Source organism: Phyllobates terribilis, unplaced genomic scaffold, assembly GCF_046119375.1.
Source record: "Phyllobates terribilis strain yellow unplaced genomic scaffold, ASM4611937v1 Scaffold_1__5_contigs__length_1240528914, whole genome shotgun sequence".
In the NCBI taxonomy this organism is placed as follows: Eukaryota; Metazoa; Chordata; class Amphibia; order Anura; family Dendrobatidae; genus Phyllobates; species Phyllobates terribilis.
Genome location: NW_027362761.1, coordinates 190,523,016 through 190,549,798, shown reverse-complemented (window position 1 = coordinate 190,549,798; position 26,783 = coordinate 190,523,016). Strand labels below are relative to the sequence as shown.

The 26,783-nt window shown below is 41.4% G+C and overlaps 1 protein-coding gene across 1 annotated transcript in view; it reads left to right on the top strand.

Moving 5' to 3' along the window:
- The window catches only part of LOC141253041 (guanine nucleotide-binding protein subunit alpha-14), a 160,090-nt gene that overhangs the window by 80,903 nt on the left and 52,404 nt on the right, over positions 1-26,783 (top strand). Inside the window, exon 2 of the mRNA XM_073670806.1 lies at positions 12,280-12,464. Coding sequence (XP_073526907.1) covers positions 12,280-12,464 — 185 coding nt within the window. The remainder of the gene's footprint in view (positions 1-12,279; positions 12,465-26,783) is intronic.

Below are 26,783 nucleotides of genomic sequence, written 5' to 3'. Positions count from 1 at the left end.
TAGGTCCCTAAGGAATGGGCTAGTGTCATTGACTAAGGTTCCAGGGGCTGAGTAGCACAATTGTAAAGTTCATGGTCTCTATGTGAGCTGGGGGTTATAATGTTATTGTGTATATTATGTGTTCAACCCCACAAGTTTGAACAGAGGGGGGGGGATATGTAATGCAGCAGCTTGCTAGCATTACTGTAAATGGTCCAGGATGTGTTTACCGGACCATGTACCTTCCCCTTTAACTGACTGGTCACATGACTGTGACATCACACAGGTCCTGTGTGCACAGTAAAGCTCTGCACACATGACTGGGACAGCACACAGGACCTATACACACAGCTGACTGATCACATGACTGTGACATCAGCAAGGTCCTGTCAGTATGTGGCTGTCTGTGCACAGCATAATATAAACCCTGCTTAATTTGAGACAGGTGTGTTCGGTGTGAGAGGCGTGAGGCCTGTTCCCCATGTGTGTGGGATACCGTGATACCGTGAAGCCTGGCAGCCTGAAGGCAAAGACTGGATCCTGTGCGGATGCTAGTGGCCTTGGAAGGCAGCGGCTTTGGAGTGAAGCCTGGTACCTGAAGGGTCGAGCCTGGATCCTGTGTGGATGTCAGTGGCCTTTGAGTAAGAGTCCTGGAAGGCAGAGCCTGGATCCTGTGTGGATGTCAGTGGCCTTTGAGGGAACGACGGCTGGAGACCCCCATCTGGGAAGCCGCAGAGCCACAGTGGTGGCAGAGTAACGGACTGAGACAGCTAAACCCGGCAAAGGTAATACCCTGTGCTATATGGACATTGTGATATGAACATTGCTATTATTACCTTGCCGTAAGCTGTAACCTGGAGCAAGTGGGCTGGTGTGCCACTTGGCTCATGAATAATGTAGATATGTGTGTCGGCGTGCCACGGAGTTGGACCCGATGAACTGTGTGGACTTGTGGTTTATGCCGAAGTAATAAACTGCATTGTGGTGAAAAATGTAAAGACATTGCACGTGTGCATTGATTGACGCAGCGAAGCGAGTTACCCCCAGTATGATGACTAGCGCTGCCTTACATTTAGTAGAGCTGTTTTCTTTAAGGGATGTTTTTTTTTTTTTTTTTAGTAATTGAGTTATGACTGCATGTTTGAAAGAGAAGGGGAAAATACCAGAAGAAAGAGGTTAAATATTTTACTTGGGTGGGTAGTGACAGCCGAGGGGAGGGACTGAAACAGGTGTGGAGGAGTAGGGTCACGTGCAGGTAGTAGGGCGAGAAAGTGAGGAACCTGGTGACTTTTTTTCTGTGACTGGTTCAAAGGCGGAAAGTGAACTAGATTGAGTGGTAGAGGGAATGGGGATCCATGTGATTTAAGAGCTTGGTAAAAAATTTCCCGTTTAATATTGTCGTTTTTTCTGTTTAAAATAAGTTGACAGATAAGTTTTCTGAAATAGGTGACGGGCCCACGCTTTGGGACTAAGGAGAGTGAAAGGTGTCAGTCATTTTGAACAGTTGGATAGTGAGAAGATATCGCACAACTTTTCAGTTAATTACTTTGTTGCATGTTAGTCTTTGACTGTGTAAAATGTACTCCGCTAGGGTCCTGGAGTAAAATTCTGCAAAAATTTTGCAACAGTTCAAAAGTCATAAATGATGAATTAGACGAACACATCTGGATAACCAAAAACATGCCCATAATGCTGATATAAAAAGAAGAAAAAGTAAAGTCAGCCTACAAATGTGCAAATTTAAATGAATATGGTGCAATATAATTCATTAGAATCATTTTTACTCTAGAAAAAAAGTGCAGCTAACGATCACCAAAGTGTTCGAAAACCACATTATCCCACTAATACTTCAGTGGTTTAGTGCTGCATTTGTGTAATGTTCAGTGCGGCATTTGTGACATTGTATGCAAAAGCACAATGTTAGCACAGAGATTTTGACTATATTTGCATAATGAGAATACTGAAATGCTCTTGGTTTGTTTGCACAGAGAAGACAGATTAAGCTGCAAATTACTAAATAGTCGCTTTCACCTGTCCAGCTGCACTGCTATTCCACATCATGTGTTTCCAGATGGTTTCACTGCTTCTTTAGGAATTTAAAGGGATTCTGTCAGCAGGTTTTGCTGCCTAATCTGAGAGCAGCATAATGTAGAGACAGAGACCCTGAATCCAGCAATATGGCACTTACTGGGATGTTAAGTATAGTTTTGATAAGATCAATGTGCAGGAGATTATCACTAGAGGACTAGTAAACCTGCTGCCAGGTAGTTGAGTATATTCATGAGCCCTTTATAACTTGTTCCCACCACTTGTAGGCAGCTTTCTGTGTACAGTGGTATGACACAGAGTCAAACCGGCATGAAGGTGCAAACTTTTTATTTATTTTTTTAAACCAGCTAGATCCCTGAGAAAGCAATGTGACTGTTTTCACTGTCCGTTTGGGCTGACAGATATGTAAAATCCCATTCACTAGCCGAGTACTATAGTCTGAAGTATAATAATCAAGCTGCAGCCATGCTGTATGAAACACGCACTGTTGGAGTGTTCACACGATGCAATTGTACTGTTTTTTTTGCCTTGATTTTATGAAATCGCAATAAAATTGTAGTGTTTTTACATGGATTTGGAAAAATCATAAAAAAAACAGCTAAATTGCATCGTGTGAAGCTGGCCTTAAAGGTATTTTACAAAGCTTGCTTCATTATCTATGCAAGCTTCAGTTTATGCTCTGCAGTTTGTTTTGTTTTTTTTTAACCCTTTTACGATCTTGGACATATAGGTATGTCTAAGGTTGCCTCCCCCTGTTTGATGCAGGCTCCGGCGATGAGCCCGCATCTTTTCTGGCATATGACAGTTGATCTGGGCAGCTGTCATGTGCCCCTAACAGCCGCAGGTGGAATCGCGATCAACCCGCGGCTGTTAATATGTTAAATGCCGCTTTCAGACTCCGACAGCGGCGTATAACATGGCTGTGCTGGGAGCTCATCATAAATTGAACAACAAGAAAAAGATATGCAACAAATGGGGATCTCACAGCAAAATAATAATAAAGAATAACAATATTTTATTAGCACATAATTAATACAAACAAGACTGACAACCTAAACCAATTAAAAACAGCCCAAACAGTACATTGAATCTTCCCAATGATAAGGCAAAATATTGTTATTCTTTATCATTATTTTGCTGTGAGAGCCCCGTTTGTTGCATATCTTTTTCTGGTTGTTCACTTAATGCTTTCTATGCCTTGGGTTGATCCCCAGACATCTTAGGGTGGTGCCCACTCAAATGCATTGTGGTGGAAGCACGTCATAAGACCCACCCATTAGCGCGGGTCGCCAATGGGTTGGCATGGCAACCCGGGGTCTGCAGGAGACCCCCTGTGATTGTGATAGCCGATCTGCTATGAGCGCCGCGCAGCGGTCGGCGTTCATAACAGATGAGCACTTTTGTTACACATAGCAGGGCTGAAGCCTTGTTATATGTAGAACAGGCGATCAGACAATCACAGCTTCTAGTCTCCTATGGAGAATATTGAAGTATGTGAAAAGTGAAAAAAAAAATTGTTTTTAAAAATATAAAAAAAATATTCAGTTCAAATCATACCCCCTTTCAGCCCATTCAAAATAAAACCATTAAAAAATACACATTTGGTATCGCTGCGTTCAGAATCGCCTGATCTATCAATATATAAAAATAATTAATCCGATTGGTAAACTGTGTAACGAGAATAAAAAAAATCAAAACGCCAGAATTATGTTTTTTTTTTTTTTAATCGCCGCAGCATTGTATTAAAGTGCAATAACGGGCGATCAAAACATCATATCTACATCAAAATGGTATAAATAAAAACATCAGCTCGACGCGCAAAAAATAAGCCATCACCCAGCCCCAAATCCCGAAAAATGCAGACACTGACGCGGGTCTCTGAAAATGGTGCCTTTTTTTTTTTTTTTGAGACAATCTTTGAATTTTTTCTTCACCACTTAAATAAAAAACAACCTATACATGCTTTGTATCTAAGAACTCGTAATGACCTGGAGAATGATGGCAGGTCAGTTTTAGCATTTAGTGAACGTGGTAAAAAAAAAAAAAAAAGAAAACAACTACTATTGTGGAATTGCACTTTTTTTTCCTTTTTTGCAATTTCACCGTACTTGGAATTTTTTCCCCGTTTTCCAGTACACCAATATGGTAAAACCAGTGATGGCGTTAAAAAGTACAACTCGTTCCGCAAAAAAACAAGCCCTCACACGGCCATATAAACAGAAAATAAAAAAGTTATGGCTCTGGGAAGAAAAGGAGCAAAAAACAAAAACTGAAAAACCCAAGGTGGTAAAGGGGTTAAGGGTGTGGATATCCCTATTTCTTCTTCCTGTAGACCCACAGTAACATATTCCTTGTATCGGGAACATCAAGTGTTAATGTGATTTTAGCCTAAGGGTATGTTCACACGGGGAGTCTGTATTTTATGCGGCATATTTGAGTAAGTGCTTTTACAGTACCATCAAAATCACATTTTTGAACTGTCCAGCGCACACTACTTTTTTTTTTTTCCAGGTGTATTTTGGGACCTGCCAAGAGGGATGGTTTTGGGTGCAAGATAAAACACCGCAAAAACGCCACATGAACACACCCTAATGTATTTTGGGGCCATTACTATTTGCTATATGGCAGTCCTAAAAAAAACAGTTCCAGTGGAATTAAGTATTCTGAAACACAGTGCCACGCAACGTTTGTCAAGTGCTTTTTATGGCGTATGCCGTATAGATGGATGCCGTTTTGCCCATCTGTGCACATAACCAGTGCTCGGCATCGGGAGCCTGCGGGTCAGGCTTTGAACCTGAGCTCTGTTTACAGACGGCAGCTAGTAAATGGCGCTGTCACGTGCACAATGGGCTTTTGGCACCCATTTAGAGACTTACTGACACTCTGCAGGCGGAGTTGTAAAAGAGTGCATGGGAATAAATAATCCTCCCGCCAGTATTAAAAGCTTCTGACAGACATCTCAGGTATATGGAAAAAAAGCTGTTTATGGAATAGAGAAGCGTCTTGGCTGCTTCATTCTGACACATTAATGACTGGTATCTACAGACCTACTTAAAAGGCTTTCCATGCCCACAAATTGAGGTCTCGTACCTATGATTGGAAATGGGAGCACATGCCATCGGCGAGATTTCCAATTCACACGCTGTGGTTTTTGTTCCAGAAAGTTCTGTTCTGAAACCTCTCCGCTCAGATGAATGGAACCAATTTCTGTGACAAAATCTGCAGCTTAGTTATTACCCCTTAGACTGAGTTCCCACAGTGCGAGAAGACAGCGGATTTTACAGTGCCAAATATGCTGTGAAATATATCTGCATTGTAAATGGACAGGAGCTGCATGTCTATTTGTGGATGTTGGTGCAAATTTCACCCTTCATATTGGACTCCCCTGCTCCTTCCTTGTAACGATACCCACATCCGTAAATTCAGCTATGGATGCCATTGCTGATGCAGAAGGTCAGAATGGAGATCTATGTAGGAACATAGTCTACTGCTATGGTTTACACTGCACCTTTTTTTTTTTTTTTTTAAGAAATCAGACAATTAAGAAAAGGCTAGCATTTTCTGAAGCAAAAACACTGATATAACTCCAAGATGCCAGGAAATTCTTTTTAGCCTTTCCATTGACTTCTATTGTAAATTGTCTTTGAAAGACTGAAGTGCTCGGTCAATGTATCTTGTGGTCACCACTGCAGTGTCAGTGCGCATGCGGTGACCGCACGATACATTGACCGCGCACGTGCCGGTCACAGCGCGTGGGCACTGAAGTTGGTGATCCCACATCCTTAGTGCGCATGCGCTGGACCAGCGGCCCGACGTGTGCAAATGCGCCTGCACCCCTCATACCTAGCGCTTGCCAGGAGCAATATTCAAATGTCATGGGCGGCTCCAGCACTAACTGAACGCGGCAACCGCCCAGGACTGAATCTGAGAATCACACCCCTATGACTGAATACGAGAAGGTAGGACAAAGTGTATATAATGTTATAAAATCATTATACTACCACCGATTTTCATGAAAACAGCTTGTTAGTGATGCACATTGCTTCACTAACAACGCTATGGGGGCAGTGTAGATAGGATGTGACGGGTTCCCTTTAAAAGATGTTCAAAAGACACCACATCTGATCAGTCATTTGTTGCTCCATACAAATTAATAGGACCGTTTGTTTTATCCTTTTGTTAACGTTCTTTCTGCTATTATTTTGAGTGGACTTGACCAAAAGGCAGAAAAAGATGCAGTATGATCATGCATACCTTTTAGGGTATATTCAGTTTAAGTTTTTTTGAAAAAGCCACAGATAAACTTTTAATGTGTGTTGTGTTTTTTTTGTGTGGCCTTTATTTCCGCTTAAACAGCTAAAGAAATTCACTTGTTTCTTTTTTACATGCTGTATAAAAACCACACGAAAGAGCATTGATAAGAAACTTGTTATGGGTATGTACACACTTGTCTTTTTTTTTTTCAAGCAGAAGATACTTCAGGGAACGGTTGTGTGTTTGTTTTTGTTTTTTTATTTCCTTCCTGAATGGTTTTTCTATTGTTTTTGGCTACCATCGTTTTTTGGGTGGGGTTTTCCCATGGTTTATGTGAAGTGTTTTTTTTTTTTTTTTTTTTTTTTTAATACTGTTTTTTCACTCCATTGAATAATGAAGAAACCAATGTTTTTTTCTTCTTAAAAGCAAAAACTGTTAAAACTCTCCATAGGACTTCTGGGTGTCTTTTGAGCTTTACTACTGAAAAGATATTGTGCGCCTACACCCTTAGGGCTCATGTGGATGTCCGCGGGCACAGACTGCTAATGCACGGACTGGCCGCGGCCCTCCCAACCAGAGTGTGGCTGCCTTCTAGAAATATATGAAGCGGTCACACTCAGCCTGAAATCCAGGGGTGTCTGCATGAGCCCTTAAAGAGCACTTGAAGCTTTTATGTAGATTTTGAATCCGAATCTACTCCCAATATCCTTCTAAACAACTTCACTTTAATGGATTTTCTTTCTGTGATTTCTAGTGAAATCTAAGGCTGACACTCCAATTTCTGCTGAGGATTTGCAGGTTGAACTGCTGCTAGTCCACATGCAGATAAGCCACATTCAATGTGGCTAAGGCTGAAGCCACACATCTGTGTTTCGCCTTCTGAGTATGGACTGGCTATAGGGATCTTCTGACCCAAATTTGACAGTCTTATATATGCTTATGAGGCTGTCCTTATGGGGTCAGGTAATCCGCAGCTGGCCTGTGCATCACGGTCTGCACTCTGACCACGAAACGCAGATGTGAGTCCGGCCCAATTCACATATGTCTAATTGACGTTGTTATTTCTATGTGGAGATGGCCTCATTAAGCGATTGATTGTAACTTGAGCTCTTCTAAATGTTACATGTCCAGAATAGCTATATGTAGCGTCTAGAACAGGGGTCCTTAAACTATGGCCCGCGGAGGATTTTTATCCGGCCCGCCGGGCTGTGGGCGGAGGAGAGCGGTGTCAGTGCCCGCCCTTCTCCTCCGCTTGCTCAGGGCCCCGGCAGCCGGATACTTACCTCTCCCCGTGCCTCTGCAGATCCACTGTCTTCCCGCTCTGCGCTTCCTGTGACGTCTCAGGTCAGAGGGCGCGGTGACGTATTTCCACCACGCCCTCCCCTGAGCCGTCACAGGCAGCGCAGAGCGGGAAGACGCCGGCGATGCTGGAGTCCGGACCCTAGCAGCGGCAGCAGGTGAGAAGCGAGGTGACTTTTTTGTTTTTTTAATGTATGGAGGCATGGGCATAATATTAGGGGTGACATCCTGCATGGGGCATTATATGGGGGTGACATCCTGCATGGGGCATTATATGGGGGTGACATCCTGCATGGGGCATTATAAGGGGGGACAGCCTGCATAGGGCATTATAAGGGGGAAACAGCCTGCCTATTGGGGACATTTACCTGCCTATTGAGGACCTATGCTGCCTATTGGGGACATTTACCTGCCTATTGGGGACATTTACCTGCCTATTGGGGACATTTACCTGCCTATTGGGGACATTTACCTGCCTATTGGGGATATTTACCTGCCTATTGGGGACATTTACCTGCCTATTGAGGACCTATGCTGCCTATTGGGGACATTTACCTGCCTATTGAGGACCTATGCTGCCTATTGGGGACATTTACCTGCCTATTGTGGACCTATGCTGCCTATTGAGGACCTATGCTGCCTATTGGGGACCTATTCTGCCTATTGGGGACATTTACCTGCCTATTGTGGACCTATGCTGCCTATTGAGGACCTATGCTGCCTATTGGGGACCTATTCTGCCTATTGGGGACATTTACCTGCCTATTGGGGACCTATGCTGCCTATTGGGAACATTTACCTGCCTATTGGGGACCTATGCTGCCTATTGGGAACATTTACCTGCCTATTGAGGACCTATGCTGCCTATTTGGTACAGTTACCTACCTATTGAAATATGGGTTGATTTAACTTTACTTGTTCTTCATTTTAAATATTGTATTTGCTCCTGTATTGTTTTTTTTACTTCAAAATAAGATATGTGCAGTGTGCATAGGAATTTGTTCATAGTTCTTTTAAAAAAATTATATTCCGGCCCTCCAATGGTCTGAGGGACCGTGAACTGGCCCCCTGTTTAAAAAGTTTGAGGACCCCTGGTCTAGAATATTGTAGTGTGGGAATAACCGCTACCAAATATCCAGGATTCAGTGAGACAGTCCTAAATTCCTTGCAAAGTTCTTAAGTGCTGCCCATTTGTGCTGACAGAACAGATAAATTACATACGGGAAATGGATAAATGCTAGACCTCATTTCCTCGACACAAAGCGACTGCCAACATTGCAGTGAGGTCTGGTCTACTGTGAACTCTAGAATTCAGAGCCGTGTCACTGAGATTACTCATTGGGGAGATTACAACCAGACTGATCAGGGAGGAATGGCTGGTAGAATTTGGGGGAAAAGCTTTTCTCTGGAAAACTTGCTGCAGTTTCTCCTTCTTTCCTTGTGTTATCACCTGAAGAAGAAGTTGGATTACTTCTAAACGCATAGAAAATAAACCCCATTCCTACTACTTTGCGATTCTTTGAATTTTCCATCGGATCCTTATCGGCAGCGCAGGACATCCGTTTTTCCATTATTAACCTCTGACATGTTACCTGCAGACTAGTACTCACCCCTACTAGTCTGCATGGCCTGTGAGTGCATGCGGCTGCTGGACCTTGAGGCCCTACGCTAAGGCTTTTGAACAGAAAATGGTCATGAATTGTTTTTAGAAGTCCAAGAATAACTATATTTATCTGCCAAGCACTGTGAATTCTTTGTGGGCAACCTGTAGATCTGGATTCACTGGTAGTTCTCTGACCGGTCCGGAGAAGATTACTGGTACTTAGTTTAACAAAGGAGACCTTTCAGTCCATAATTCACACGTGTTGGACTGGAGCCATATTCATTGTTGTATCATAGCCCACAGAGATGCCTCTGTTTTTGTTTTGGTTACCATACTGACTAAAACCTCTCTAACTTCCTCCTCTGCTCCAATGTATTAGCAACTCTGCCATGTTTTAAAATGCACTTTGGGGGGGACCTTTCAACTACTGTCTTTTTTTTTTTAAAATGTATTTTTAATATAGCCACATTTATTTAAAAAAAATCACCAGGGGAAACCGGGTTAAACGCTATGTATGACATTTGGCCACAAAATATCTATTGTTTTCTAAAAAATCAAAATATTTTTGTGAAAAAATTGCTTTTGCCACGTTTTGGGAGCAGTCTGTAACCCCCCCCCCCCCCTAAAAAAAACCCAAAAAACCCAAAAAAAACCCCCCAAAAAAACCCCCCAAAAAAACCCCCAAAAAACCCCCAAAAAAACCAACCACCTTTTTTCCCCCTTTTAGAGTGCCGCCTAGACAACATTGTGTTTGTTCTACTTGAAAAGTACCTTTTGTATTATTAAAGTAGATGGCTGCCCCTGTTTTAAATAGTGTATGTCCAGTATTGCACATTACTCTGTGGCATATTGCTGGAATGATGGGGTTAGTCTCCTTTCTCTTCAGGAGAACACTTATCCTCTGCCTCCCTGCTTTCTGCTTGCCAGAGGCGCTGCACTTTTAAAGATTGACAGGTCAGGTTATCGGTATGGCTGAGCTGCTGGTCTGAACTGCTCTCCCATTCAGCATTGGGGGAGCAAAGGGGCTCTCGAGCGGGCCAGGACCAGTTTCAGAGCAGTGTTTGCAAGCTCTATAGCAAAGAGCTTGTAAGCGCTCGCTTCTTGCCTAGCAAACTGGCCTCCTCCAATGAACTGCAAAGGTGGCTGGTGACGCATGCAATGACTAGTAAACTCTGACTAGTAATCTCTGCGTTCTTAAGAATAAAGAGAATTTCTCACTAGAGGTTTGTTTTTACAAGCACTTTACAATTTTACTCGCTTACGATGATAATACCCCTTTTAGGTTTAATAGTATTTCTTCATAACGCAGGTGCTGTATTTGTGCTAATTTCTCTAATGTTATTAGAAAGCCAACAGCTTCAATAAAATGGGAAACAATGAGTTCTTTGTAAAATGTTTCGGCCTCGCTGCATTGTAATTTGACAGTTTCTCCATGAGCTAATAAAACATGAAAAGAGACTTTGGGGAAAAAGTGTACCTGAGTTTACAGCGGTCATTGCCCAGGAGCTTGAGAGACCTGTTCTGTAGGTGCATGGGCCAGCTCGCTGGCATGTGGGAGCCATACATTTGTATTTGCACGCGGCGTATTTTTCAGGCAGATCAGCTCCGTAACCTACTTGCCAAGTGCTAAATAAACGCTAAAAACAATGAACATTTATATTTTAAAAGCGACTTGCTGTGCATATGTTCAGTCTTTGAGCTTTTCTTTTAACCACTTCAGGTTTCCAAAGATGCAAAGCGGTTAGAAGAGACCTGAGCATTCTTCAGGCGGCTTCTGCTTGGAAACCGCGCTCAAGTTTATGCCATACAGGTTAAAAAAGTCAGAGTCTAAATACATTGCAAAAAATGCTCAGGAAATTACCCAAAAAGTTACAAAAGATGCCAGTGTGTCCTGGAGTGTCTTCCTTCTGAGAAACTTGGCAAGTTTGCACATGTCTAAAAGAAATTGTGTACATTTATTCTTGGGGTCTTTTCACACATTAGTCTCCAACTGAATGCTTTAGCCCCCACTCCTCCTCCACTGGTCCACTGATTCTGGTGTCTTTTATTGTCTCAACTGTGTTGTTGTTTCAACAGTGCTGGAGCCGTTCACGGAGCTCAGCTATTGGTTGTAACATTGTCCGTGTAAGAGACATTGCACCGGACCTGGGGAGGCTGAGTAAAGCACATTCTGTTGGGGGATAGGGGTTTCCTGAAACCAGAACCCCCCTTTAAGTCTTTAAAGAGCGTCTCTTTAGGAAATCCTCCCTGTTCAGGTTTCAGTGATGGCTCTGCTGGAGCTTTTCTTGAAGGTTTGGGTGTACTGGAGCTAATGGCTGCACTCTGAGAGGAGGCTGTGTGTGTACAGTTGCTCTGGGATCCGCTGTCGTCTACTGAATGACGCCATTAGGAGAGATTTTAGTTGACAAGGTACCAGAATTTGTAGTGGTTTCGTTCTGTTGTGTAGTGACAGAGCTCTTGTAACCCACACAGTAAGTAGAGCATTTACTACCCCATGAAAATAAACATTCTGCGGCGAGAAGGATAGTAAGCAATAACTGCACATAGAAACCACAAAGCCTAATAAAAAGGATGCTGTCAACAGAAAATAACTGCATTAGTTTTGTATTTGGCTTTTATCAGGAGTTTACTGAGTTCTTGGCTCAGATTTAAAGTGGTTTATGCACTGTCATTTTCTCTTATTTTTGATGTTTGGATTCATATTGTAGACTTTTTTTTTTCTTTTTCCATTCCTTTTAATCTTTTTGGAAAACTTATAGAAGTTTGTGAATATTTTGTTTTACTTTTTTGCTAGCATGTATAATGTCATTAATTCTACAAACCTCATCAATGTTTCCATTAAAGCCTACAATCTGAATTCCCTATCGGCATGTCCAATGAGCTTAATTTAAAAAGTTCTATGACGTTTCACTTTTTTACATTATATACAATGAAAGTCTTGATTTTAATTTTTTTTTTTTTTTTTATAATTGAATTTTTGGGTTTTCTTTTAGGATTTTTTTTTTTTAAATCCTCTTTTTACACCTGTGTAGTATGGTCATCCTTTTTATTATGGAAGTTGATCAGTAATAAACCTTTTGTTTTGGTTGTTTCAGGCACTGGTGAGAGTGGGAAAAGCACCTTCATTAAGCAGATGAGAATTATTCACGGCTCCGGTTACACAGATGAAGATCGTCGAGGTTTCACAAAGTTGGTGTATCAAAATATATTTACTGCCATGCAATCTATGATCCGAGCAATGGACACCTTAAGGATACAGTACTCTTCAGAGCAAAACATGGTAAGTTCATGCATCTGCTGTTAAAAGTGAATTTCTATCAAAAGACGAAGGAATACGACAACAATATTTTTCTTTTAGGTTGGAATAACTTTGTTCTGATCCTTGTTTTCTTTATATCACATCCATGGGCTGGGATTTTGGTGAATTTGTGTTCAAGAAGTGCTATTTAAAGAGAACCTGTGATCGGGACTTTATACCCCAAACTAAGGGCATCTATGAAAAGGTGCTTTAATGCGGAGTAAATCATTACCCTGCTTATAGAAATCTGTTTTATTAATTTAGTGAAATCCATAGTTGAAATTGTACGTTAATGAGTTGCCGGTGCAGTAGGCGGACGCTGCACTTACAGCTATACTGCTTCTGTCTTTTCCCAGCTTGCCCACTGCCTGCCCCTTTGTATGACTGTCAGGTCACTGAAGCATGAATAATCTCTTAGTTAGAAAAAGGAGAGAAGCAGGAGAGCAGTAAGTGCAGCGCTCGCCCCCTGCACTTGCAACTCATTACCGTACAATTTTAACTATGGATTTCTCTAAAATGGCAAAACTGATTTCTACAAGTAGGGTAAGGATTTACTCAGCATTAAAACACCTTTTATCTACTTGGCATTAGTTTGGGGTATAAAATCCTGATCACAGGTTCTCTTTAAACAGTCCATTATTTCATCTCCTCCCCAGACACATTATCTTTCCGTTGTTTGCATTCACTACTTAATCTTTGACTCTATAATCTGTGTAAAGAAGGGCTTCATGGAAAATAGTAAATGCTCCATATAGTTTATGTACATGTCGGTAGATTGTTTTTACAAAGAATGTTTTGTCTATTTATCTGTCCCATCAGTGATATTCTCTTCATACATGGAATGGAGGCCCGATCTCCCTTATAGTACTAGAGAAACTAGCAACCCTGAAAAGCTACTGTCTAAAATGTTTTATTCTATTAAAAGATAAAATTACTACTACCATTACCGAGTCTTCAGGTTTTAGATGGTCAGGCTGATCGCTAAAAGCTTGTTTTGGTTCTTCCGCTGTTAAATATGAACTCTCTCTCTTCTTTACTTCTTCCTTTAGATCTCTGCTCCATCTTAAATCTTAAGGCCCCCATACACATTAGATGAAAGTCTGCCAAAATCGCCCATTTCAGCGGGAGTGGCTGACCAATTGATGTGATTGGAGGCCTCCTCACTTTCATCCAACAAATTATAACTTACGAATCGGGCAGTTGGAACTTAATTGTCCATTAATTTTAGTTTTAGGGCAGTTAAGGGGAACCTGTCAATGAAAAAAATGCTATTAACCTGCAGATATTGGTATGAAATGGTTGTCGGTTGAATGTTTGCCTGGCAGATGGCTATCTTTTTAATTCTCCCATGCATGCAAGAGCTCTTCCGAGCATTCATGTGTTTTACAAACCCCTCTGATAGTGGCTTAACGGGAACAAGTCACGTGAAAAATTGCTATTACCTGCAGATATGGGGTTAATCTGCAGGATAATGGCATTCTGAACCTGATCGGCACCCACGCTTAAGCTTCTGCTGCCCGGAGGAAATGAACTTTATTCCTCCCGGTAGCGTTCGTGTTTGTCACTGCAATGTGCATACTGAGCGGCGGCTGTAGCCACGTCCAGGCACTGACTGACAGCTGCTCAACATTATGGCTGGCTGTCAGTCAGTGCACAAAGTGCGGTTACAGCTCTCTACATATAGTGGTGACTAAACATGCATCAGCGCCGCCCTTGTGGCTGGTACATGAACGCTACATTGAGATATAAAGTTTGATTATGCTCTTTTCAACTCAACTGCATCTTTTACAACTGTTTTCCAAGCTCCCTATAAAGAAAAAAAAGTCACCAGAAAGACCCCCAGTTCAACAGCATCGTTAGGTGCACAGTGGGCATGGGTTTTCATCAAATCATATCCACTTTACTAGGACAGATGAACGCAGATTTACTGCAGAAAAAATGCAGGATTTATGCTATGTGGGAACATGGCTATATAGAGAAATCCAATTTCTAGTTATTGCTGCTTATTATACATTGTTCTCCCACAGCTTTTCATAGGAAAGGAATCCATTGCTTGATATTATGAGCGATAAACCTCACATAGTGTCCATCCTTATTTATATCCCTATAATAAGTTTGGCCCAAAATTTAAAGCGAAAGTGCATTTTTGAATATTTCCACGTCTGGAGTATGGGAAGTTTTGTGATCAGACAGATTTCCCCTCTGCAGTGTTATTAGAATACATGAATATTAGTTTTTTAATCCTCTGTACTTATGTAGAGTTTCAGCACAAGGTGAGGTATAGCCGTTTTCTAAAGGTTTAATAGTATCTGAAAAGTATCTGTTTTGCTTTTGCATGAGAGCATAATTCTGATTTCAGCTCTGCGTATTATTTGCTTACTAGAGAGGTAACAGGCGGCACTGGAGAATAATCTTGTGCCAGGTACCACCTGTCATTTCTGCTGCCTGGCTGTGAGTTCTGCTTAGTTACTGTATGTGCCCATGCAGCACGCCTGCAGGAGGATCACCGGGTGGATGGGATTCATCAGTTTGGACAGAGGTGCCTTTGTATTATAAATACTCAGTTTACCTAACTAACTGCGAATATAAAACTGTGAGAAAAGATATATTTGTTGAGCTTCCCAATGTCCAATGCAAAGCTATGCCGGTCAAAGCTCTGACCTTGTATAGTATCTGCTTTTGTGAGTTTCCATTAGTGCAAAATACAATTAAAAATTACTTGTGTTGAAGTTTTTAGCCAATTTGTATTTACTTGATTTTAAAGTGTCAGACTGTTGTCTTTAAAGGGGTATTCCCATCTCCAAAATCCTAACCCAATATATAGTAGGTGTAGTAATAATCACAAATACCTCGCAAGTCTAATTCTTCTGATTTGCTATGTCGCTTCCCCCATGTGCAGGGCATTGCAGTAGCTTAGGTATCCATGGGTTACGACCACTAACCACTGTCACTATAACAGTAGTTGTAACCATGGATACGTAAATTACTGTAATGCCCTGCACATGGTGTAAGCAACATGGCGAATCAAAAGAACTAAATTACGTCACTTACCCCATGTGCAGGGCATTACATTAATTTAGGCATCCATGGTTATAATCAGTCTTGTAGTGACAGTTAGCTGGGGATAAATGTTTCCGATTTGCCAATCAGTATGGTTGGGTCCCAGCAGATAGACTTAATTTAATTTCACCAAATAATCACTTAAATATACATTTTATACCCTATGTCGGCTCTGGATAGTAAGACATGGTTTGTATAAATTGTAATTAAAGCCACATACATTTATACAGTCCTCAACATTGAAATTGCAACACCAAGATTGGGCACTAAAATCATCAATATCCACTGCTGGATTCTCCCTTTGCAATTACCGACCAATTTTGACCCAGATGTGGTTTATAGGAGACCAGTCCAAAGACACTGAAGGCCATGGTAGCATGTTTAGGCCACGCTGCACACAGTAGTATGAGCAACGTGCAGGATGGTGTTGTGTTGAAAACCGCTCCGTGGACACTTTAATGTTACGTGGTGAAAGCCTCTTCATGGCGTTGCCCATCTCCAGCTATCATTGCATCCAGGACAAAAGCGGGACTGATTACTGAAGAGGGTAGACCTCCATTGCCATCTTGCTTTGCACCATGATAGCCTTTGAGAGTGGTAGCGTGATGCCTAAGACTTGGTATGTGACATCTAATTTTACTTTCAGTACAGAATGGATTACTGCGCACTGTTGTTCAAATCTGATGAGATCATATTCGCAATACCATGAAGAGACATTATGGTGTATGGTGGCAAAAACGTATGGTAGCTGGACCCCCTCTAGTCTAACACGAATACCTTGGCGTTGCCTTTTGTTTGGTGGTGGACCTAGTGATAACATTATTTCTTCAAAATGTCCCAGGAGCCATTTTTCAACACAACAATGTCGGGCTGCATGTTGCTTTTGCTATTATGAGCAGCCTGTGTGGCCTAAATGTGCTACCGTGGACCTGTAGGGTCTCCAGATTTGTCTCCCATTGAGTTCACCTGGACTGTCATTGGCCGGCAGTTGCACAGGAGTTGCCAGCAGCGGATCTTGATGATTTGGGTGCCCAAGTGCATTCAGCGGGGCAGAACACTCCGCAGACAAATATTTATGTATGTGTGTATTTTTGAACGTGCCACTCCTACTCGATGGTGAATAAATCGAGATATTTTGAACATTGTTTCCATATTTTCATCATTTGCATATCCTTATCATGTCTATTTATCTTGTGATTTTCATAATTCCTCATAATTTTCCTTATTTCTGTTCCAATTTTAGCTTTAAGGAGTCTAAATATGCATATGGGGCTTTCCTCCTCCATTGGTCAGCATTGGATTCAAGCAACATTCAATTAGTATGATAGTTAGTGTCCCTTTTGGTTATATGGTGTGGCTGACATTTTTAGAATTGGCCAAATCTCACTTTTCATCAAGTCAACGAAACAAAACAACAACAACCTAAAGTTAAGCACTTGGAATAAATCCTGGAAGATCATTGGAAGTGAAAATTTCCTATAATCTGGTAACAATCTGGGACGGTCAAACCAGTCCTACTATATTCATATGACCAAAATACAGAAATGCATTTAGTGAAAGCATCGGAGCACTATTGCTGGAATTTCCCAGTAGGGTTCCTTCTGGTGATGACATCGGAGGCTTTGTCCATTGTTGTAGCCAGCTTACGCATACTTGCCGTGGCTTGTTTAATTAGAAAAGGGGATGCTAAACTTCACTGTCATTTTTGGTGATAATTTATGGAAAAGGAGTGTATGGATTATACAGCCATGCTTGAATGGTGCCCAGAGATAACTGAAGTATTGAGTTAATTGTTTGGAGCTTTTTTAAACTGCAATTCTTGATGGGTTTGGGTTTACATGACCGCTGAAAGTATTGGGCCAGTCACATTAGCAACTATGTTGGGAATTCTGTTCCACGAAAATCCGGATTCAGACTAAAATCTGATGGGGCCATTGAGTCCAATCAGGCAAACCGAGTCAAAAGTCTGAACTCTGTTTGGCCTCTTTTTTTGGTAATATGGTGTTTTTAGGCGGATACAGTAGCACAGCTTAGTACATTGTTGTGCCCACGTAAAAAGGTGGACATTGCCAGAAAGAGGTCAAAATGAGTCTAAATCTACAGACTTTGAACTCCATTTGCCTCATTGTATTCAATGGTTCCGTCGAGGTTTCTATCGGATTCCTGATTTTTGGGGATTCCGATGGATATGTCGAATGTCTTGATTGTGCAGGCTAAACATAATGCGACCTTGGCCTATGCTGTGAAGGCAAATGTTTGCCAGTGAAAAATATGTGGAGACGTTTTGTAAAACTCACGTTAGTATTTCATTAAATGTTTGACTGTCTAACTTCCGATTTTATGCCGTAAGTGGCCACTGATGGAGCTTTTTATAATTGTCACTAACAGGCCTTTTACAGATGCCTTTGTCAAAGTGTACACAGGTGTCCATTTACTTGCTACCCAGATCTTGTATGTTTAATAGAAGCCAAGCTCACTTTTGATGGCTGTGATAATGGGAACCTCTGGTCTCTGCCTTTTAACCTCTTAAATGCTGTGCATAGTGATTTATGGCTCTTAAATGGTTGATGGGGCTCCTTCTGTAATCCCATTGGTGATGGGAAATGTCCAAGAAAGCCCATTGGCCAAGTGTGCCATGTGCAGAAGAGCCTAATAGCCATCATGTCAATGTAAAACGGACACACTAATACTGTACCAATGTAGTGCAATGTATTATACCTAACTCATGAAACATGAACAAAATATGCCTAAATTCAAGGAGGGCCTGGATGCCTTTGTTGTAAAATATTACTGGTTATGGGCACTAGATTCTGTGATGGGGCGTTGATCCAGGGAACTATTCTGATCGCCGTATGTGGAGTTAGGAAAAGGAATATGGAGCTATTAATGCCTGCCCTATGGGTATATTACCTGCCTCTGGATCAACATGTTAGGTTTTAATGTTGAACTCTATAGACTTAAGTCTACCTTCAACCTTAAAAACTGTGAAATCGGTAAGGAAGCATTCTCACAGAAGCTGCAAAAGATTAACAAAGTACTATAGTGATTATTTTTTATTTAATTTAGATAATTATTTGTAGCCCTCTATATTTGATTGCTGAGTTTTACTTTCCCATTAAAGTTCTGTAAAATCTGTAAGCTGGAGAGGTCTGCGCTGCAGGCCAATATCTGTGGGAAATAATTCTGCTGCGCGAGGATGATCTGTTAAAGCCTCGTTCTCTGTATTCTGCAGCTTTTACCTGCACAGAGCCACAGGTAAAGTTCCGGGACTCCACTGTGCTTTCAAGCTGCCCATACCTTCACTGGTTTAGCAAGCAAGTTACATCAATTACATTTTTCTCATCCGTTTATGAGAAATGGAGTCCAAATTGACAACTAATATGGCTGACCTTCGTGTTTCTGATTTTTGCAAAAAAAAAAAAAGTTTGATCACAATAAAACAGAAAATTGCCAGTTTTTCTAGTAGAAAAAAAACATCATTTCCCAACGGTTGCTGCGGATGTGACGTTCTTACCCTCTGATATAGCAGGAGGAGGTCTAGTATATTACCAGCTGCTCAGATTGTTGCTTGTATGGTGTCAAATTACAGTCAGATCTGTTCATGTGTAACCAAACATGACTCGTGTTATTTTAACAAGCATTTTCTAGATTTTCCGAATTTGCCTACCTTTTTAACTTGCTTAACCTTTGCTACCTAAGCTTGGCTTTAGCTATTTGGATAACAAATGCAAGCACTAATTCTACCATTCTGCTATTGTTCCTGGCTTCAGTACATGGTGACACGGGAGTACGAGGCACAAGGAAGCAGTAACCTATTACAACTGAAAGGTAAATAAGGAATTGAGAATTGGGCTGGCCCTGCAGCGGCAGGCGGACATGCTTTGTCCTCTCTCACCCCACGCTAAAAAAAAAAAAAAGTAGCAAAAAATGTTGGAAAACCCAAAATGAAATATGTTCTACTATGTTGAATTGATGAAGTAAAATATCGAAAACTCGTGATAGCCAGAGCTATGAATTGGCTAAAATTAGTTACTGGTTGGGTAAGGGTTGTTTATTATTTTGCATAGCTTATTTAGTGCTATCATATTCCTCAGCGCTTTACATACATTATCATCTCTGTCCCCATTGGGGCTCACAATCTACATTCCCTATCAGGAGGCCTTTGGGGTTTAGGAGGAAACCCACGCAAACTCATTGCAGATGTTGAATGCAGGATCCCAGCAAAACAAAAGTGCTGACCACTGAGCCACCATGCTGTTAATGCTAAAATCCTCCACAGTTGGGTATTACTACTATGCATAACACAAGGTGATCTGCGGTCCTGTAAAGCTGGACCTGCTCTTTGAAGTGGCCAGAGTGCAATAGCTTGTATGTTCACCTTTACTAGCTGTCCAAAACAGCACAGCTACTTGGACTACGTTCAGACGTTGTTTTTCTGTTCTCTTTTTAACAGACAAATGGAATTAATGGCTAAAAGGAATCCGTGGCATAACTGATGCAAGCTGAAGCAGAGATACCCCATTGATTATAGGGTATGTCCGGGAGGGCCGGCTCCAGGTTTTTGTGGGCCTTGGGCGAAAGAGTCTGTGGGTCCCTTTAACACATACCACGATTCATGATGCAAAAATACTGCAGAGAAATATATATATATAGTACAATGCCGAAGAACTTAACTTACATTACATGAGTGATATTGATTGTAAATTCTACAATTGCTCAGAAACCGGCAAATCCTCGCAGCGCACAGTGCGGATCGGACAGTATAGTCCTCCATACAGTATTATGGGCCCCACCTAGTCGTCCATACAGTATTAGGGGCACCACATAGTCCCTCATACAGTATTAGGGGCACCACATAGGGCTCCATACGGTATTATGGGCACCACATAGTCCCTCATACAGTATTAGGGGCACCACATAGTCCCTCATACAGTATTATGGGCACCACATAGTCCCTCATACAGTATTAGGGGCACCACATAGTCCCTCATACAGTATTAGGGGCACCACATAGTCCCTCATACAGTATTAGGGGCACCACATAGTCCCTCATACAGTATTAGGGGCACCACATAGTCTTCCATACAGTATTAGGGGCACCACATAGTCTTCCATACTGTATTATGGGCACCACATAGTGTTCCATACAGAATAATGGACCCCATATAATGTTCCATACAGAATAATGGACCCCATATAATGCCTCATAGAGAATAATGGGCCCCATATAATGCCTCATAGAGAATAATGGGCCCCATATAATGCCTCATAGAGAATAATGGGCCCCATATAATGCCCCATAGAGAATAATGGGCCCCATATAATGCCCCATAGAGAATAATGGGCCCCAAATAATGCCCCATAGAGAATAATGGGCCCCATACATAAGATAATAAAATACTCACTTCTCCTCGTTCCCCGCTGGCCGCAGATCCTGTCTCCACAGGATCTTCTGACTCTGCACTGCTCAGCACAGGGCGGACAGCTGGTATGTGCTGCCCAGTCCACAGACAGCATGTATCAGGCACTGGTTGTATGATCTCAGCCAGATATGTATGACTCTTAAACACTGCCATGGTGTAGAGAAATACATACATTAATAACTGCTGGGGACCTAGACTGTTATCTCAGTAATCAGAAAATCTGTATTCATTGAAGACAGATTTTACCTGGAAATTAAGAATTTTAAGAATGAATGATCAGTCCTGGAGGAGAAAGAAGCAGAATTCTCTTATAAGATATTACAAAATTCTTATTTCCACATGTACAATTGATTTGGTTTATGATTTTTTTTTTTTTTTTTTGAATGGGACTTGACTCCTGTTACTGATAGAATGTGTTATTAATCTCTATTAGAGATAATTTCATTTGGATTTTGGGCCTTTTACAGAGGCATTTCTTCAGGCTTGCATGCATGTTTAAAGGGAATCTGTTACCAGATTTTTGCTACTCTGAGATCATCATGATGTATGGACAGAGACCCTGATTCCAGTGATGTATCACTTATTGGGTTGCTTTGCTGTCATTTCGATACTTTACTGATTTCTGTGGTTTTGATTAAAAACGGTTTTATCTACTGCAGATCTTCCAGCCCTCTAAATACTGAACTCTGCATAACCCCGTCCACACCACTGGTAGGCGTGTACACTGTGCATAGGCAGGAAGCTGCCAATCAGTGGTGGGGGTGGGGTTATACAGTGCTCATGACTATTGAGAAAAACATGGCAGCAGGTTTACTAATACTCATGCTGATAAAACAGTGATTTTATCAAAACTACAGCAAGCAGCTAATTGCTGGAATCGGGGACTCTCCCCACATCATGCTGCTCTCAGATTAGGTAGCCAAAACCTGGTGATAAATTTCCTTTAAAAGAGATGCTAGGAATATACTGTAGTTGCCATTAGTCACACAATTCTACACCAATGATTTTCCACTGTTGTATTTTATCCATATGCTAAAAAAACACAGGTCAATGGGTCACATTTTTGCAAGTTCTGTTTTGCGGACATGTTTGTTCATCCTTTAGTCTGATTTACTTTACTCTCTTCCCAAATATTTTATCTGGCTAATGGAAACAAATGTTAGCTACAATAATAAAAATGAAAGCAAAATGGTGTCGCCACTTGAGTATAGGGAGTGTCTCCATAAAATGACTGCAACGTTGTTTTATCCAAATCCGAGATGGGATCAGTATTTATTTAATGCTGATTTTGGTAATGTATACATTTTACATATTTCAGTTCCTTGAATTCCGCCTTCCACCCCCCATCCAGCGGCCTGTATAAGCGGTGTAGTAAATCTGCAGCAGCTGCTCATCTCATCTAGGGTAGATGAATGCGACTCATGGCTGGTGCAAGATAAAGTCTTGTGCTTCTACAGCAACTATTTCGGTCCCCCCAGTCTCCTGAACTTTAACCCCTCTCTTTCCATGAGGAATGTGCTGATTGTGGCTGGACACACTGACAGGTAGACTGATTGTTCTCTGACCTTTTGGTATTGTCATTTTATTATACTTTGCGAGGTGAATGTATTCTGTTGATTTTGTCCATCAAGAGTCAAAACGGCCTGCGTCCATTATAGATCATCCTATAGCCCAGTGTTGACGAACGTGAACTTCTGTCATTGTCTGTGAATCATTGTCCTGTGATCCTGAACTGCATGTTGCATTGGAGGGCATGTGATAATGGGCGTCTATGGGAAGGAAAAGGAAGAGTGTGTTCTGTATGTACATCCTGTGTAATCTAGCAACCTTCTCATGTACGCCGCTACTTTAACAAAAAAGTGTATATACTGAGTGATCAGAAAAGCAAATCAGAATTCATGCAGGTAACATGCAATTCATTTACATCAGCCATCTATTGCATAGTTTCCAGTTAAATGTCCACCTAATGAGTCCTGTTCAGGGAATTTATTATTTTGATTGGCTTGCTAATATCAGTACTTGGCTGATGGGACTGAGCCCTGAACATATGTGACCACCAGCTCAGGGGGCCCTGTACCAAGTCTGTAAAGGCTATTTCTACACACATTAAGCAGGCTGCGTTCACACCAGTGTATGCAAAATAATCAGTTTTACATCCGTATTGTCATCCGTGTTTTATCCGTCCGTATGTCCGTTTTGTACATCCGTTTTTTTACATTAACAATTTAAAAAATAATCAAGGACAAATGCTGTTTCCTATCTTTAGAACTGTAATGTATCCATGATAAACGGAAGGTATATGGATGATAAACTGAATATGATCAGCGTTTTACGCGTCTCTTGACTTATAATGGGCGAGTGTGATCCAGAATACAGATCAAAGAAGTGCATACTGAGACTTTTTACCTGTAGGTCATCAATCCTTGTTCAAGTAAACTACCGCATTGACTTGCATTAGTCAGTGTGCTATCCTAATGCTATCAGTTTTACATATTGGCAGCATACAGATACTTTAATATGTTCGTGAACAAGCCCTTACAGTGTAACAATGTCCCAATTTATAAAAACACTGCATGTCACTCTCAATAATCATCTGGATCATAGTCATCTGGATGCCTTGATTGTCATTTTTCAGCGCAGCCAGTGCTGACTTCACACACCAGATGGGACAGCAATCAAGGTATAGTGACCATGACTAGTCCCTATTGCTGCACTGCCCAGGTCTGCCACCCCCCGTTCTTGTTTCTTGCATTGTACTGACTTTTGTAGAATATACTAGAACATGCTTTATAAAAAGTTGCCTTGGATTTGTATATTAGCATGGCTTCAGCTGTACAATTCATGTAACCATATATAGCGCTATTTGCCTTTTTCAAGTGGTCCACAAGAAGGTATGACTGCTTTAAATCAAACAGCATGAGAAGTGATAGTGATCAGTTTATCTGATCCCCGTCATATTTATATGACATGGAGAGATAGTGGGGCCTTCACTGGGATCCAGACCAGGTTGCAGAGCTTGTTCCATAGACTTTCTTCTTGGCACCATAGGGCGCACAATGACAAGTAAACAGCAATATCTAGACACAGGAACGGCGTTCATTGAAATTCTAAGTGAACGTTTGTTTTGCATGCTCTAACTTAGTATATCTTTAACACCATAATTCTTATAATTATTTAAAGACATTCAGCATACAAGTTGAACAGTACACAATAGTGGAAAGACTTATTGAGAATGGGTCTGTTCTAGAACTTTGGGCTCTTCCTTGTTGACCCGATGATCGAACATACACAATGGTTAGGACATGCTGGTTTGTTACTTATTCATTACTATGCTGGGGGGAGTAATATTAGGTTTCTTTACATCCGGCTCACATTTTTATGCATCAAATAGCGATTCTGACTAATGCGCACTAACAATAAATATTCTACCATTAATTGTATTTACCTTGCAATTATTGGCTGCCCTGTTTCTATAGACAATATGTTCAGCCCTGTATATCAGCTATTTTTGCTGTGATGGTAAAAAGAAACCCAGTATAAGAACGTAGATTTATAGAGATCGGAAGGTAAACACTTCTTATTGGCTGATTGACAGATGGTAAACTGGGGTTTGCATTTGGCCTTTGCACATTTTGAAAGCAATGCAACATAAGCCAAAGTGCCTAAAGATAGTCCTACACTTTCCTTCCAGTAACTGTTGGCTGCTCCTTCAGCTGACAGCTATTCCTCATAAACCTGAGGAGAGTTCACTACTGGCACATACCTCTGGTGGTGGCAATTTAACGTGCCCAATCCTTCTTTTCTCCAACATCATCTGCCTTTGGAGAGTTGGAGGCCCGTTCACATTCAGTCATTTATTTGTTTTATATGTGAACTGTATACAGAGACCTTTATCTTAATGCAAACATTTTATACTCGTAGGTGAATAGAAATGACAGTCCATCAGGGCATGTAAAGATAGCCCCTAACAAAGGCCAATCACATAAAGGCAGGGGCCTTTACATTCAGTCTTGTTGGAGGTGACCACAAAAAATGTACTTGTTTAAATCCATCTTGCCCAATTATCTGCTGTGGATGGAATATTGGGTCACCTTTCTCCTAGTATACCTTAGATGGTTACCTAGTCATGGAAATCACTTTAAATTGAAGGTGTCAGTCAATTCATACTGCCCAACCCATGGGCTTCATGCATGATTGCATCCAGGTAGGGTTTTTTTTTCTGAAATGCTCCAGCGTCTCGGAGAAAACTTTAGTTTGAAGTGCCGGACTGGAACTATAGGGAGAGAAGAGACTAGTATGGTGCTGGTTTCTCCATGCCCCACTCTAGTTGATTGACAGGTCTCTCATTTTGTACACACACGGAAGAGACTTGTCAATCACCTGGATTCGAGGCAGGGAGAAGTCAGCAGGGGGCGATGCTAGATCTCTTCCTGTAGTCCTCGGCCTGCTCTTCAAACCATGTTTTCTCAGAAGCGTTTGTGTTTCAGATCATAACATTCCTGGTTGCAATCATGCAGCTAGGCCTTGATTCATGCTGCTTGTGGTTTTCGTAGCATGAATTAACTCACCGGTTACCTAAGGCTAAGTTCCCACAGTGAGCTTTTTGACGCTGTGTATATTCGCTGTGCAAAAAAAGTGTCTTAAAGTTCCTGCGGGGTGAATGGGTGTTCTAGAAATCTCATGCCCACTGTGTTTTTTTTTTTTTAACTCCGTGTAAACTACCCTATGGGGCATTTTTGAACTCTGAAATTGAATGTGATGTTGAAAATCTGCAGGTAAAAAAACAACAAACATTTAATCTGCTGTCCATGACTGGATCAATAAAGTTTTATAAACGGGAAGTATCCAAAGAAGCCGCTTTATAACCTGACATATCGAAAAGAGACAAACTGCAGCAGGAAAATCTCAACCTGATTTTAGTTAATTGGCGCAGAAAATCTACATCAGAAAGCACTAAATACTCAGCGTGGGAACATGGCCCTAAAGTATCTAGTATTACTAGCTTACTGTTAAGAGTGACACTGGCTCTGACATGTCAAGGTAAGGAGGCTTATTCACCGTGCAATGCTCCTCTGGGAAATTTAATATGCAAATTGCCTCTTCAGAGAAAAAAAGGACTTGAACTCTATAGCTCCTCCTATTGCGCCACCTCATACTTTGCACTGACGAGGGCCAACAGCCCGAAACACCATTTCTGCAAATTGAGATTCTGATTTGGCTTTTATCCTAAGTCATATTGCACGACTCGTTAAAGGGTTGATTGTGACTTGTAGGATTGCTGCTTCCAATAGGTGGTGCTATAGAGTTCAAGTCCTCTTTTTCTCTGAAGAGGCAATTTGCATGTTAAATTTCCCAGAGGAGCATTGCACGGCGAATAAGCCTCCTTATCTTGACATGCCAGAGCCGGTATGTCACTCTCCACAAGGAGAAACGTTACCCCTTAGACCTCAGTCTGGAGCCTCTCATCTAGCCAAATCAGTTCTCATACTTTGCACTGACGAGGGCCAACAGCCCGAAACACCGTGTCTGCAAATTGAGATTCTGATTTGGCTTTTATCCTAAGTCAGTATTGCACGACTCGTTAAAGGGTCGATTGTGACTTGTAGGATCGCTGCTTCCAACAGGTGGCGCAATAGCGTTCAAGTCCTCTTTCTCTCTGAAGAGGCAATTTGCATATTAGCTTACTGTTGACATGAAAATTCAGTGTGTGTCTAGTTAAAATCCTATTATTGGGATGATTTCACGTATATTGTATACCAAGTATCAAAAAAGATGGCTTGTGCCAAGGAGTCCTTTTGCCCGACCCCGATACGGTGTA